Below are 12,129 nucleotides of genomic sequence, written 5' to 3'. Positions count from 1 at the left end.
ACTTCTTGAACGTTTTGGTGTGATTTTGATGTTTCTACAGTAAATATTTTGTAGACACTTGCGAGTTTAAAACAGGGGTTCGTTCTGCTTCTCTCAGAAAATCTTTGTATTGGAGTCAATGAGGAGCAGAGACAGCCGTGGCTGCACTGCGCCGGTGCGTTTGCCATGTGGCCCTAATTATTTTTTTAAGATAAGACCCTGCGAGGAACCCAATGAGAACCATGATGAGAGAAAACACATGTACTGCATAGAACAAAGACTCAACAGCTACAAAAGAGATTTAAAAATTATCAATGAGTCACCTAACCTGAGCTCAAGTAGGCTGTTTCATAGTTTGGGGGCCATTAAAAAGCCCTGCCCCCCTTACCCCTTGGTCGCACTACACGCGGAAGTTGAGCGCGCGCACTGCACGCGGCTTCTCGGGCACTTGGGTGGTCGCACTGGGAGCGTACTTCTCCTCCTCTCTCCGCGCCGGTCAGACATCGACTGCAGTCGCCCATACTCGTATTCACTCGGTTTTCCACACACACACATGTTATTGTGTGTGTGTGTCTCGTGTGCAGACGCAACTGACAAATATTTAGGCTATAGACGGACAAGCAACAACTTAATTAATCATCATTTTATTGATTTTATTTTGAAAATTTACCGGATTCTCTCGCCTTTTCTGGTCTATCCAGCTTGACAGACGGGGCTCGCGGCTCGCGTGAAAAATAGAAATGAACCGATCTGAAGCGCTGCAGGCGCGCGCACTGCGCTCCACAGCGCGAGATGTGCGACCAGGCAGACCGGTTAACATGTGCGCCTATCTGAAACTGCCTCCGCTCCAGGGCGCTGCGCTTCGGTTCCGCTTCCAGTGCGACCAAGGGGTTAGTTACCAATATCAACTGGCCACTGAACTGGAAAACCACCACCCAGAGGGGAGAGGTTCTGTGTTGATCAAAATGATGAAGAGCTCATCTGTTTCACCTTCAGTTACATACACTCAGCTTTAAAGACACATCATAGGTTTAACTCATACAGTAAATAAGTTATAATTTAATAGAGTTCATCATCATTCAGCAATTTAGGGCAGTCTAATGGAGACCAATTCCTTCATAGTTTATTAAATACTGGGTGATAAAGTCAATGTCATGTAATGTGTGTGACTCCCTATAATCACGCTGCTGTAGTTCTCACATAAATTAATATTTCATTACAAATTGAATTGAATTGAATTCCTTTATTGTCATTCATACCAAGGTAAAAACGAAATTCAAATGCAAACCTCCATGTGGTTAAAAACATCAGTGAAGATAAAAAAAAAAGAAAAAAAGAAAGACACAGAATCAACAACAATAAAATTCAATATTGCACAGTCTCTAAAGTGCAGCAGTCAATTCAATAAATAATTTTAATGTGCTTCCGTACTTTCAGAAGGCATCAGGACAATCAGGCGAGTACACCCAAAAAAAGAGGAGAAAAAAAGACAGACAGGAATATAAAATCAAAGGCTAATTTCAGAAAGAATCAACATTACACATGCCTTCATTCCATCTATTCACAATGTCCTTATAGGTGTATTGGTTTGTCAGCAGGATTGCACTATAGGTATCACATTTTGCACTAAACTTAGTGCAGGGATGGGGCACAGGCTGAGGAAGAACCCACACTTTATAGTGCTTAGGGTTATATTGACTAGTTAACATTTTTGTCAATTTCTCAGCAAATCATTGTTCTCAATGTAGAAATATAAATAAAAACCTGACAAAATTACAGATTTGAGATCAATGATTGGATACACTTTGGTCCAGATCCAGATAATACTCTTGACTTGACAATTTGGAGCCACGGTAGTTGATGTAAAAAGCCAGAAGCCTGAAGGTGTCCACACTTTGACTTTGTACATAAATAGATCAATGATATCTTTTTGTCGCATGTAAGTGTTATCATATCACACACAGATTTCCATGCATGCAAAATCAAGTTATCTGTAAACTGAAAGGCAAAACTGTAAAGGAGGAAATAATCATTGTGCTTCCCTGTGTGGCAAGAACCAAAGCTGACAGACAGATCACCACCCTGTATAAAACTCCACTTTACTATGCACAGCGAGCTGCTGAAGAATTTCATACTCGTGAGTTCCAGGATGTATTCCAGTTTTTAACTTTAGGTCTTGTAATTTTTCCCAGTAATGACTCCAGTTTCCATCTTTGTCTGCTCCAAAACCAAACACGCTGACCTAGAAAAACAAGAATAAACATATGATACAAGTATCAAACTACACAAACATGGTTGGTCAGTTTGGTGTGGATGCAGATGAATCATTCCACAAGTCTTGTTTTTTTTATGCTGTTGTTAGGGAAGTAATGGTTCTTGGGAAAAAAAGCTGTCCAGTTTGGTTCACTTGTCTGGCTTCAGGGAACATGTGTATTGTTCAGTTGGGGTGTAGGCTACTCAGAGAAGCCTTGCACCAGTAACCAGAGAAGTATTTTCTTTTGGATCAGAGGCAGAGGGTTCAGTGTCGGGTACAGCAGCCAGGTCAGTGGAGGAAAAGACAGAGGATGCTCAGTTAGAGGAGGACAGCAACTGGTGGAGGGGGTTATGCCAACTGTAGTTGTTATATAACAAACCATCTCTGTTCCAGAGAAATTAATAATCAAATGAGCTGTGTGGGGACGTATTTACACACCTCAAAATAACTTGTTGGATTCCAATTTTGTCAGACTTTGGGCAGAGTTATCTTAAATGCAAAAACTTGTCAGTCTCTGTGATGAGGAATCATCCCTCAGACAATACTGCTCTTTGATATAAAAGTAAGGTCTGATTCATGCAGTGTTTATAGGCAAGAGAAGAAGCTATGACAGCCTGGGATTATAGCTGGGTTTCAGTCACGTGGTTATGATGACGCACGGGGGGCGGGGCGATGTCAGATGGAGGGCAGGAAGTGGAGAGCAGTGCCTGAAAAATGATGGAAAGCGAGTATTCCAAAGCTTTGGTCGAGCCTGCACGTAGCAGGTATCACCAAAAAATTTGAAAAATATATCGGATACAATCCATACAACCTTAAAGCAGAAGTAAGTGATATATTTGTGTTAATATAAGTCTTAAATAGTTATATCTTCCGACAGCAATCACTTACATAGAGTGTTTGGACCGAAACACGGGTCTGTCAGTCACTCTGCTCTGCTCTGAGCCGAGGAGAAAACATTTCTCGTATCCTACAGTTTTTATCCAATGAGGAGAGAGAACGGCATGCAGGGCTGTGTGTGCAGCATAGTGCAGCCAAGGGACGCCGTGAATGTGGTGACGTAGGGACGAGGACTGTTATGGTGCGTTCAAGGCAGCCCGTAACTCGTGTTTTTCCGACCTGTGAAGTTGTACCAGTTCGATCTGGTACGAGTTCACGGGTCGGAAGTTACGAGTGGCCGTTATAGTGACTTTCACCGGTAAAACAGGTCGGAAAAACACGAGTGGGTTGCCTGGAACGCTACAAAGTCGTAAGTTGTGACATGAAGCTGTAATTTACGGTTTCAAAAGCCTGCCTGGAACGCAGCATTAGCCAAAACGACCGGATCGCTTACTTCTGCTTTAAGTCGGCAGAAAGGAAGCAGTGAAACACACCGCCTCGACTACTGCCGACTGTTTTACGGTCAGTTGTTGAAATTTGAGCCCTTTGTGTGTTACTACCATAGGAACTCTGAAGTAACTTTTTTGATTTTCCTGGTTTGACCAGTTTGAACAGCCGTAGACAGCGCAGACCGTAGGCATTTTCCTATTCTTTTCCTGCCGGCAAAACACTTCCTGCCCTCCATCTGCTGTCGTGATGTTCTGCGTGACGCCATCTGCAAACCACCTATACACTATCCCTGAAATGACCTGGGTGACCATGTGTGGAGATGTTGTCTTTCACTAGAGAGGCAGCCCAAAGCTGCAAAACTGCCTGCCATGACAGCCACACTGACTGACTAAGTGAGTCACCTTATTTGCAGAAGTGCATTGCAAGGTCACATTTATAACACCCTACCAACTTAACAGTGGGATGTATCACCACGGTTTTCGAAAACAGTCATCAGTTACGTATAGGCAACAACTTCTGTTGCATCAACAAGTGATGATGAAGAAGTAAAAATCCAGTTTAAAGTTTAACCTACCTTGTCACAAATGTGTAGGGCGAGAACCAAAACCATAAAGCCAGTGGATGGATACTTGCCCTTATTCTTCAGCCATTTGTCGTGCACAAACCTCATGAAAGCCGGACTGACAACCATCACCTGTTATAAATCAGAAGTAGCCTTTAAAGACTGGGTAAACCAAAAAATAAATATGTGTTTTGAGGTCATAATACCACAGGAAAACATATTATTCACCACCCTGTCAAATGTGAAGGACTAAAAAAGCTGCTGAGTATATAAAATTATGCTTCAGTTGTTGTTGAGAAATGTACGGAAGCCGAGAACGGCCAGGTCCGTATAAATTTTTTTTATTACCGTTTTCTCGTGATAACGACTTATTATTTCGTTATCTCGAGATAACAAAGTCCGTTTTCTCGTGATAACGAATTAATTTATTTCGTTATCTCGAGATAACAAAGACCGTTTTCTCGTGATAACGAAATAATCATAGAATGTGTCGTTGACATGGTTGCCTAGCAACAGGAGGCTACTGTTCAGCTCGGGGCAGTTAACTTCAGTCCAGAGCGATAGATATAACATCTATCTATCGCTCTGCTTCAGTCTACTCTACTCACTGGTGTGGTTATTGTCCACACCAGCTGTCAACAATAACTTACCAGTAAGTTACACTTAACGTTAGTTTGAATAACGTCACTGTGCTGGGTTTATTTAAGGGGCTACCGGCCGGTGGTCCCATCTATCCTGTTTCAGCTAAGCTAACGTTAGCTACTGTCTGCTGCTGTCAGAAATCACAACCTTATCTCGAACCATCAGACACCTGTTGCCTGCGACCACCGACATGTAGGCTAATGTTAATTTGGCAAGACAGCAGTGTTCATGAGCTTTATCTGAGCAGCAACTAGCTAACATTACCTTAGCTGAAGCTGCCATAACGTAAGTTAGTCAACTCTCATGTGTTTATGCTAACCTGTAGCCCCTTAAATAAACCCAGCTCAGTAAACAAACTAACGTTAAAGTGTAACTTACCGGTACTTCATTGTTGACAGCTCCTCAGAGCAGACTAACGTTAGTGGCAGCTCTTGAAGGCTGAAGTCAGGATGATGTGATCACATTAATCAGCTCACTGATTTGAGTTCTACACATGGTTCTGAGCAATTATCCCACGAAAACATCTCTTCTGTTACGTTAGATCTGTAGATGTGTAGTGTTTCCAACAGACTCGCTTTAGTAGCCTCCTGCTACGAACATACAGCGGCTAACCAGCTGCTACTTCCCCGTAAGCAGAAGCGATTGCACCGGGGAAACATGTTGCTAGGCAACCATGTCAACGACACATTCTATGATTATTTCGTTATCACGAGAAAACGGTCTTTGTTATCTCGAGATAACGAAATAAATTAATTCGTTATCACGAGAAAACGGTCTTTGTTATCTCGAGATAACGAAATAAATTAATTCGTTATCACGAGAAAACGGACTTTGTTATCTCGAGATAACGAAATAATAAGTCGTTATCACGAGAAAACGGACTTTGTTATCTCGAGATAACGAAATAATAAGTCGTTATCACGAGAAAACGATAATAAAAAAAATATTATGGACGTGGCCGTTCTCGGCTTCCGTAGAAATGAGTAGCATTCTCTGCCTCAGGACGGTGGGGGCATGTCCAATAGTGATGCACGGATTTGACCTCAGCCCAGGGGGCAACCGCCATTCCGACATCCCACCAGTCCGACATGAGCCTTTAATTGTCTAAATGGTAACACTTAATTTTCTATCAAACGTCCCATCATTCCAACAATTCTTGCCTCCTATGGTCGGAATGACGGTATTGTTTTTTTTTTAAACATCCTGCCTTTCAGATAATTTCTTTAATAGCGTATTTTTTCCCCAAAATATTTTGCATTGGTTGGGTTTAGGCAATGATGAAAGGAGTTGGCTAAGTTTAGTAAAAAAAAAGACCAGGTAGAGGCTAGACAGGCCAGAGAGAATCCAGAAGTAGAGAATCCAGAGTCACCTGTTGAGTAACGCACATTTCCTTATATTGAAAGCCTTGTCGGAATGGGACGTTGGCATGTCTTAATAGCGGTATGTCGGAGTGGTGGTATGTCGGAATGACAGCATGTAACCCCACAGCCTGCCCTGCACCACCACATCTATTTTCACAACCTGCCCCGCCCCGCCGCTATTAAATGGGCCACACGTTAATCTTTTTTTCAATATGAAAAAACTGCTCGAAACTGGCACCAACAAATTTAAATCCTGAGCCAGTATAAAAATAGATGTGCAAGTACGTAAACTATCAACAGTAAAGAAGTAGCCATAGCCAATATTCCAACATTAATACACATTAAAGCAGAAGTAAGTGGTCCGGTCGTTTTCGCTAATGCTGCGTTCCAGGCAGGCTTTTGAAATCGTAAATTACAGCTTGAAGTCACAACTTACAACTTTGTAGCGTTCCAGGCAACCCACTCGTGTTTTTCCGACCTGTTTTACCGGTGAAAGTCACTATAACGGCCACTCGTAACTTCCGACCGGTGAACTCGTACCAGATCGAACTGGTACCACTTCACGGTCGGAAAAATACGAGTTTCCTTGAACGCACCATAACAGTCCTCGTCCCTACGTCGCCACATTCACGGCGTTCCTTGGCTGCACACACAGCCCTGCATGCCGTTCTCTCTCCTCATTGGATAAAAACTGTAGGATACGATAAATGTTTTCTCCTCGGCTCAGAGCAGAGCAGAGGGACTGAGAGACCCGTGTTTCAGTCCAAACACTCTATGTAAGTGATTGCTGTCGGAAGATATAACTATTTAAGACTTATATTAACACAAATATATCACTTACTTCTGCTTTAATCATTTATTTTAAGTCTGTCAAATTTTTATATTGTTTTTTTTAATGACCCGCCCCGCACCGCAAATAAAGTAAACATTTCTTGACCCGCACCGCCCCGCCCCGCACGCAAACCGCAGGACCCGCGCATCACTAGTGTCCGCTATAGGCGTGGAAAGCACTCCATCGCGGAAGAGGTCCAGTCCCTCTCAATTTCAAACTACTGTACTAAACGTACAGCCTAAAAATGGATGCTTTGTCATAAAATAACGAGGAAAATTGACCTCAAACAATAAAAAACGACACCTCTGTCATGGCCTGAGGAGGTCTGTATCGCCTTCACTGGCACTAAGCAGCTTCGAGGTGGATGGTAGGAACCCCTCCACACAAAAAACTAAAGACAAACAAACAAAAGAGGGAGAGGAACGGGCAAATTCCACTGGATGTGGAACAGCAGCAGAGCCGAAACGTTTCTATTCGTGTGTGCTTCCACCGGATGTGGCTCCGCTACGTCATGGCTCCGGCATCCAGCAGCCCTCCGCAACACGCAGAGCTTCTATTTTTGCCGGACGCCAGAGCATGGAGCATGAATTCAGCACAGAGCAGCTTGTGCATGACGGGAAATGGTGTAGTAAATACAAAACAAAACATTAATTAATTCAGACACCATTTCATCCCGTTGACACTATGAACGAGGAGAGACTGATTATAAAATCACAAAAGTTGTTGCACGCGACCGGAAGATCAGGATGTTTACGACGCTACGCGCTGGTGCTCATGGGAAATGGGGTCTTCCTTCAGGCAAAACACTAGTCCACTGGCACCGCCAAACTCAACCAAAAATGAAAGTTCTTCACTGTTGCTTTAAGAAGAACATTTATGATTTTGGTTTACCCGGTCTTTAAACTCATGTTTATGAACCATTGCATTTGTAGCCAGTACTGTAGTTTTAAAATAAAAACGATACTCACCAAGTCCTTGTTAGCTTTGATTTTGGATTTTACTGGCATGTATGACCTGGAGGAAATTAAATGAAATGTGAAAATTAAACTAAAGCACAGACGGCTCTTAAGTTGAAAGTTTTGTGATGATGCTCTATTTCATTATTTTAATTATTCATTGTATTTGCACTTAAAGGATACAATCAGAATAGACGGCTATTTAGCAACAGGAGGAATTACAAGAGAAGAGATTCAAGACAAGAGACTGATGCTAAATCAATACGTACATGTTCGCTCAGCTGTCAAATACAAAATAAAAACTTTGAGTTCATTCCTGAATGGTGTCTTTATCAAAACAGTAAAAAGTTGTCTGCATTGAATGTAGTAAATTGTGTGCTGCATATAGTAAGCTGCTTCTTCACAGAGATTGTTCACCTACAGACAACAAATGTGGCTAACCAGAGAATATGTTTCCATGCACTGCTTGCAGTAGGTTAGTGATCAGATCTCTGCCTATGTGACCAACCTTATTTTGAAAACACATCTAGCTTAATATGCTTATTTTAATTGTGAAAGATCTTTCTTTCTTTCTTTCTTTCTTTCTTTCTTTCTTTCTTTCTTTCTTTCTTTCTTTCTACCCCTCTCTATATCTACCTCACTATCATTCCCCTCTCTCTGTCTCTCTTTCTTTCTTTCACTGTATGCACTCTTGATTAGAATCTTACAGTAAAACTTAAGCTAGCCAGGAGGAAACTCTATAGGCACAAGAGGAGAAGCTGGACAGCCATGGGATTCTCCACTGTCCTTGAAATGACCTGGGTGACCATGTGGGGAGAGTTGTCTTTTTTTAGAGAGGCAGTCCAAAGCTGCACACCTGCTTGCCATGTCAGTCACACTGACATTCCTCCCCACCAAGGGATAATTACTGTAAGTGTGTATAGTGGTGTTAGGTTCTGTGGTATCCAAGGTAAGACATTTCTCCAAAGAAAAAGAAAAACACAATCGTAATCTGAGTCCACTACATCACTCAGCAGTATAGTAAAGCCAGACAAAGGTTAGTTTAGCTGGATATAAACAAAACATATGACTGTTGGTGAAAAGTTGGTTAATCTATAGCTACATACAGTTTACAGATAGACTATTGTTTCAATATGAATGAGCCAAGGTATTCATATAAAGGATTACTGTAATTATTATTCATTATTTCCATTACTGAACATTGGCTTCTTTAAGCTGATAGGTACAGCTCTGAGAGTTAATAAAAGGTAAATGACTCACACTCCAGTGAAGCCTGTGGTGAGAGCTTTAATGAGCCATTCTAGGTCCAGTATCTTGAATGGAATCAACACCAGATGAGTGGTGTTGTCCAAGTCCACAGCGCTCTCTGGATACATCACATGGTGAGTGGTCCTGCTCCCAACATCTGCCTCATAGCCCTTGGTACGGCCTCCGTTCATTCTTAAAAGCACAGATGTTGTCACATGCACCAGTCATTGGCAGAAATACTAATAATGATGAAAAAGCTAGTTGCTTGAATTTTAGTTTTGGACACAGGAAGAAATTTGCATAGTTTGTTTCAGTGTATCAAATAATGCATGAAGAATAATTACAGTAAAACGTCCAGCTAAACATGTACCTTATTATGATATCATGGTTATCTATCAGAGGTCCATAATGGGATCTCTTCAAATTAGCAGAGTTGCCCACCACAGCACAAGTCCTGCAGCGGTCAGGGCTGCCTTCTACAACATCTGGAACAGGTGGAAACATCTGAAACAGCTTATCTACTGTTGCACTGTAGAAATCGAAGTTGCGCTTCTCGGCCTGTAAAGCCTGACATAGAACATCATCAAATGTAGGGTTAGATTACATAGATTACATATAAATACATTCAGCAACCCTGTCCTGCACAATGTTTAAACTTTTTAATATTGTAATAATAATAACAATAATGTGCATATAAACTAGTCTATTGCCTTCTGTAATTATATATATATATGGAGAGAGAGAGAGAGCATCTTTCATCTCAGAGTTCAAAAGAAGAGAAAAAGAGAGACACTCAGCAATGTGTCCTTTACACACAGCTGCTTCTGATGTCATCCCCGTCACACATTGTATTTGTTTATATTTTGATGTGTGCACTACTCATCTTTGTTACACAGGATTTGAATTTAGGTCACTTTTTTCCACACTGGATAACAGTTCTCAGTCTATCAGGGCAAACCTGATTAGTAACCTCCTCCCAGACTACTTTTGGTTCATCAGCCTGTGGAGGTCTGTTTGAATTCTGACTCTGCCGTGTTTACCACTCTCTCTCCTCCCTCTTTTCCACTAGCGCCGGAAGGAGGGATGGAGGTGGAAAAGAGGAAGTACTTGTGGTTTGTAGCCAACTTACTTTCCACCAATTGAAAACAGCCTCGGGGAGACTGTGCTTTTGGGACAAAAATGGCTCAACAGAATTATTGAAATGCTGCATGAACCCCATGTCATCCTCTGACAAACATGTCCCACAGGCACAGGGGCTTGTGTCCAGAAGCCGGGAGAAGATCTCTGTGACATGTTCCCTATAAACCACACAGACGCTGACACAGAGCAGGAACACCGACACCTTCAGTCTGGATATCATCTCGCCTGTTTGTTGCTTGTGACTTTGCTTGAGTTGTTTTGCATCTGTAGGCAAAGTGAAATACAAAAATGAGCCTATACGTCATGTGCCAGGAGCAGACGGCCATTATAACCACACCATACAAATAATCTTTATACATCTATGGTCAGTGAAAGCAGTTGAGTTTGGTTGTGGAGAACTCATGGGGCCCTAGTTTCCTGGCGCAGCGCAGGTGGCGCAAGGTAGCGCAGCTGGTCTAATGCAAGTTTCGACCAGCGCAGCCTAGCGCAAAGTCAGATTGGAAGATTGGCAGATCGCGCTGCGCTGAGATAGGCGTGGCCGCGCAGCAGGGGGAGGCGTCACAGATTCAGCTTGGTGCAGTGGAAGTTTTGTGCGAAAATGTCTCGCCGAGGTTGCGCTGAAAGCTCGCCACCTCCAACCAGGTCTACTCTCAGCGCAGGGCGGAGCGCAGCAGGTGCAGTGGAAGTTTGACTGACTGACCTGCAGTGCACACACGTCACCAAGACCTCACAGGCAGATCTCCACAGTTCCAGACACATTTCAATGCAATAAATATCCACAATAACCACTATTTAATGCAACTAATGGAATCAACAGTGAATTTATATCTATATAGATTGTCCCGTCACATCTGACGTCAGATCAAAGCAGAGATCAAAGGCTGTCGGCAGCGTAATGGAAACTCCACCTGAATTAACACAGCGGGGACGAACTGGCACTGAAAAGCAGCTGTGGATGTCCCAAAAGCAGGACTGAGGGTGGATGACTGCATGTCGCTGCCGTGTTGAGATACCACTCTGCCCTTGTGATGATCGCTTTATTTATTTATTTACTTATTAATTCATTAGAGCGAGCGACCGCATCACGCAGCCGTAATGAAAAACAAAACACAAATCATCATCTCTCTTAGTCCACCACAACAGCCTCTGTATCAGATAGTCAGTATAGCCTACTACAGTACTCTCTATCACAGAAAAAAAAGAGACGGACAGAGAGAGAGAGAGAGGAGGACAGAGAGAGAGAGAGAGAGAGAGCGTCCTTTACACTGATTTCATGGTGTTTGTTTATGTTGTGATTAGTGTACACCTCTCATCTTGCTTACACAGGGTTTGAATAAATGTGAGTTTCTTTATTAGTTTATTAGTTGTTGTTTCTTACATTGGGCAGGGGTTCTCAGTGTATCAGATCAAACCTGATTAAGTATATTAGTAAACTCATTATTGGTCACTCTGAGCTCGGACCTCCGGACCGCACAGCTGTTTCCTCCTGGGAGAGGTTCGGCCTCTGGCGTCGCTGTCTCCTCCGTCCATGTCCAAGTATAAAATGACAAACTTGCAGCGCGCATCACCCGCCGCGCAGTTAAAGGTGAGGAGAGGAGCTCATTTGATTGGTGAAGATCTGACTCGGCTGTGTCAAACCCACTCCACGCCTTTCTCTCCTCCTCCTGTCTCCCTCCCGCCCTCTCTCCTCCCTCTTTGCCGTTTGCGCCGGTGGGAGGGACGAGGGGAGGGTTTACGCTAGTCTAAGTCTGACTGCGCGGCCCACCAATCTTGCGAAAAGGACCTGGTCCACGCCCCGTTGGCGTGGCGAAGCTGCGCTGCACTTAGAC

The 12,129-nt window shown here is 43.0% G+C and overlaps 1 protein-coding gene across 1 annotated transcript; it reads right to left on the bottom strand.

The window, feature by feature from the left end:
* Positions 1–2,053: 2,053 nt before the first annotated feature.
* LOC310993235 (CMP-N-acetylneuraminate-beta-galactosamide-alpha-2,3-sialyltransferase 1-like) lies at positions 2,054–10,520 on the bottom strand (the record flags this gene model as incomplete). Its single annotated transcript, XM_083981549.1, has 6 exons — positions 2,054–2,221; positions 4,134–4,253; positions 7,925–7,970; positions 9,173–9,352; positions 9,531–9,727; positions 10,290–10,520. The coding sequence occupies 6 exons, from the start codon at positions 10,518–10,520 to the stop codon at positions 2,054–2,056; spliced, it is 942 nt and encodes a 313-aa protein (XP_083837675.1).
* Positions 10,521–12,129: the final 1,609 nt, after the last annotated feature.

Source organism: Trachurus trachurus, assembly GCF_905171665.1.
Source record: "Trachurus trachurus genome assembly, chromosome: 11".
In the NCBI taxonomy this organism is placed as follows: domain Eukaryota; kingdom Metazoa; phylum Chordata; class Actinopteri; order Carangiformes; family Carangidae; genus Trachurus; species Trachurus trachurus.
The sequence above is the reverse complement of the archived record's forward strand: the minus strand, read 5'-3'. Positions and strand labels throughout refer to the sequence as shown.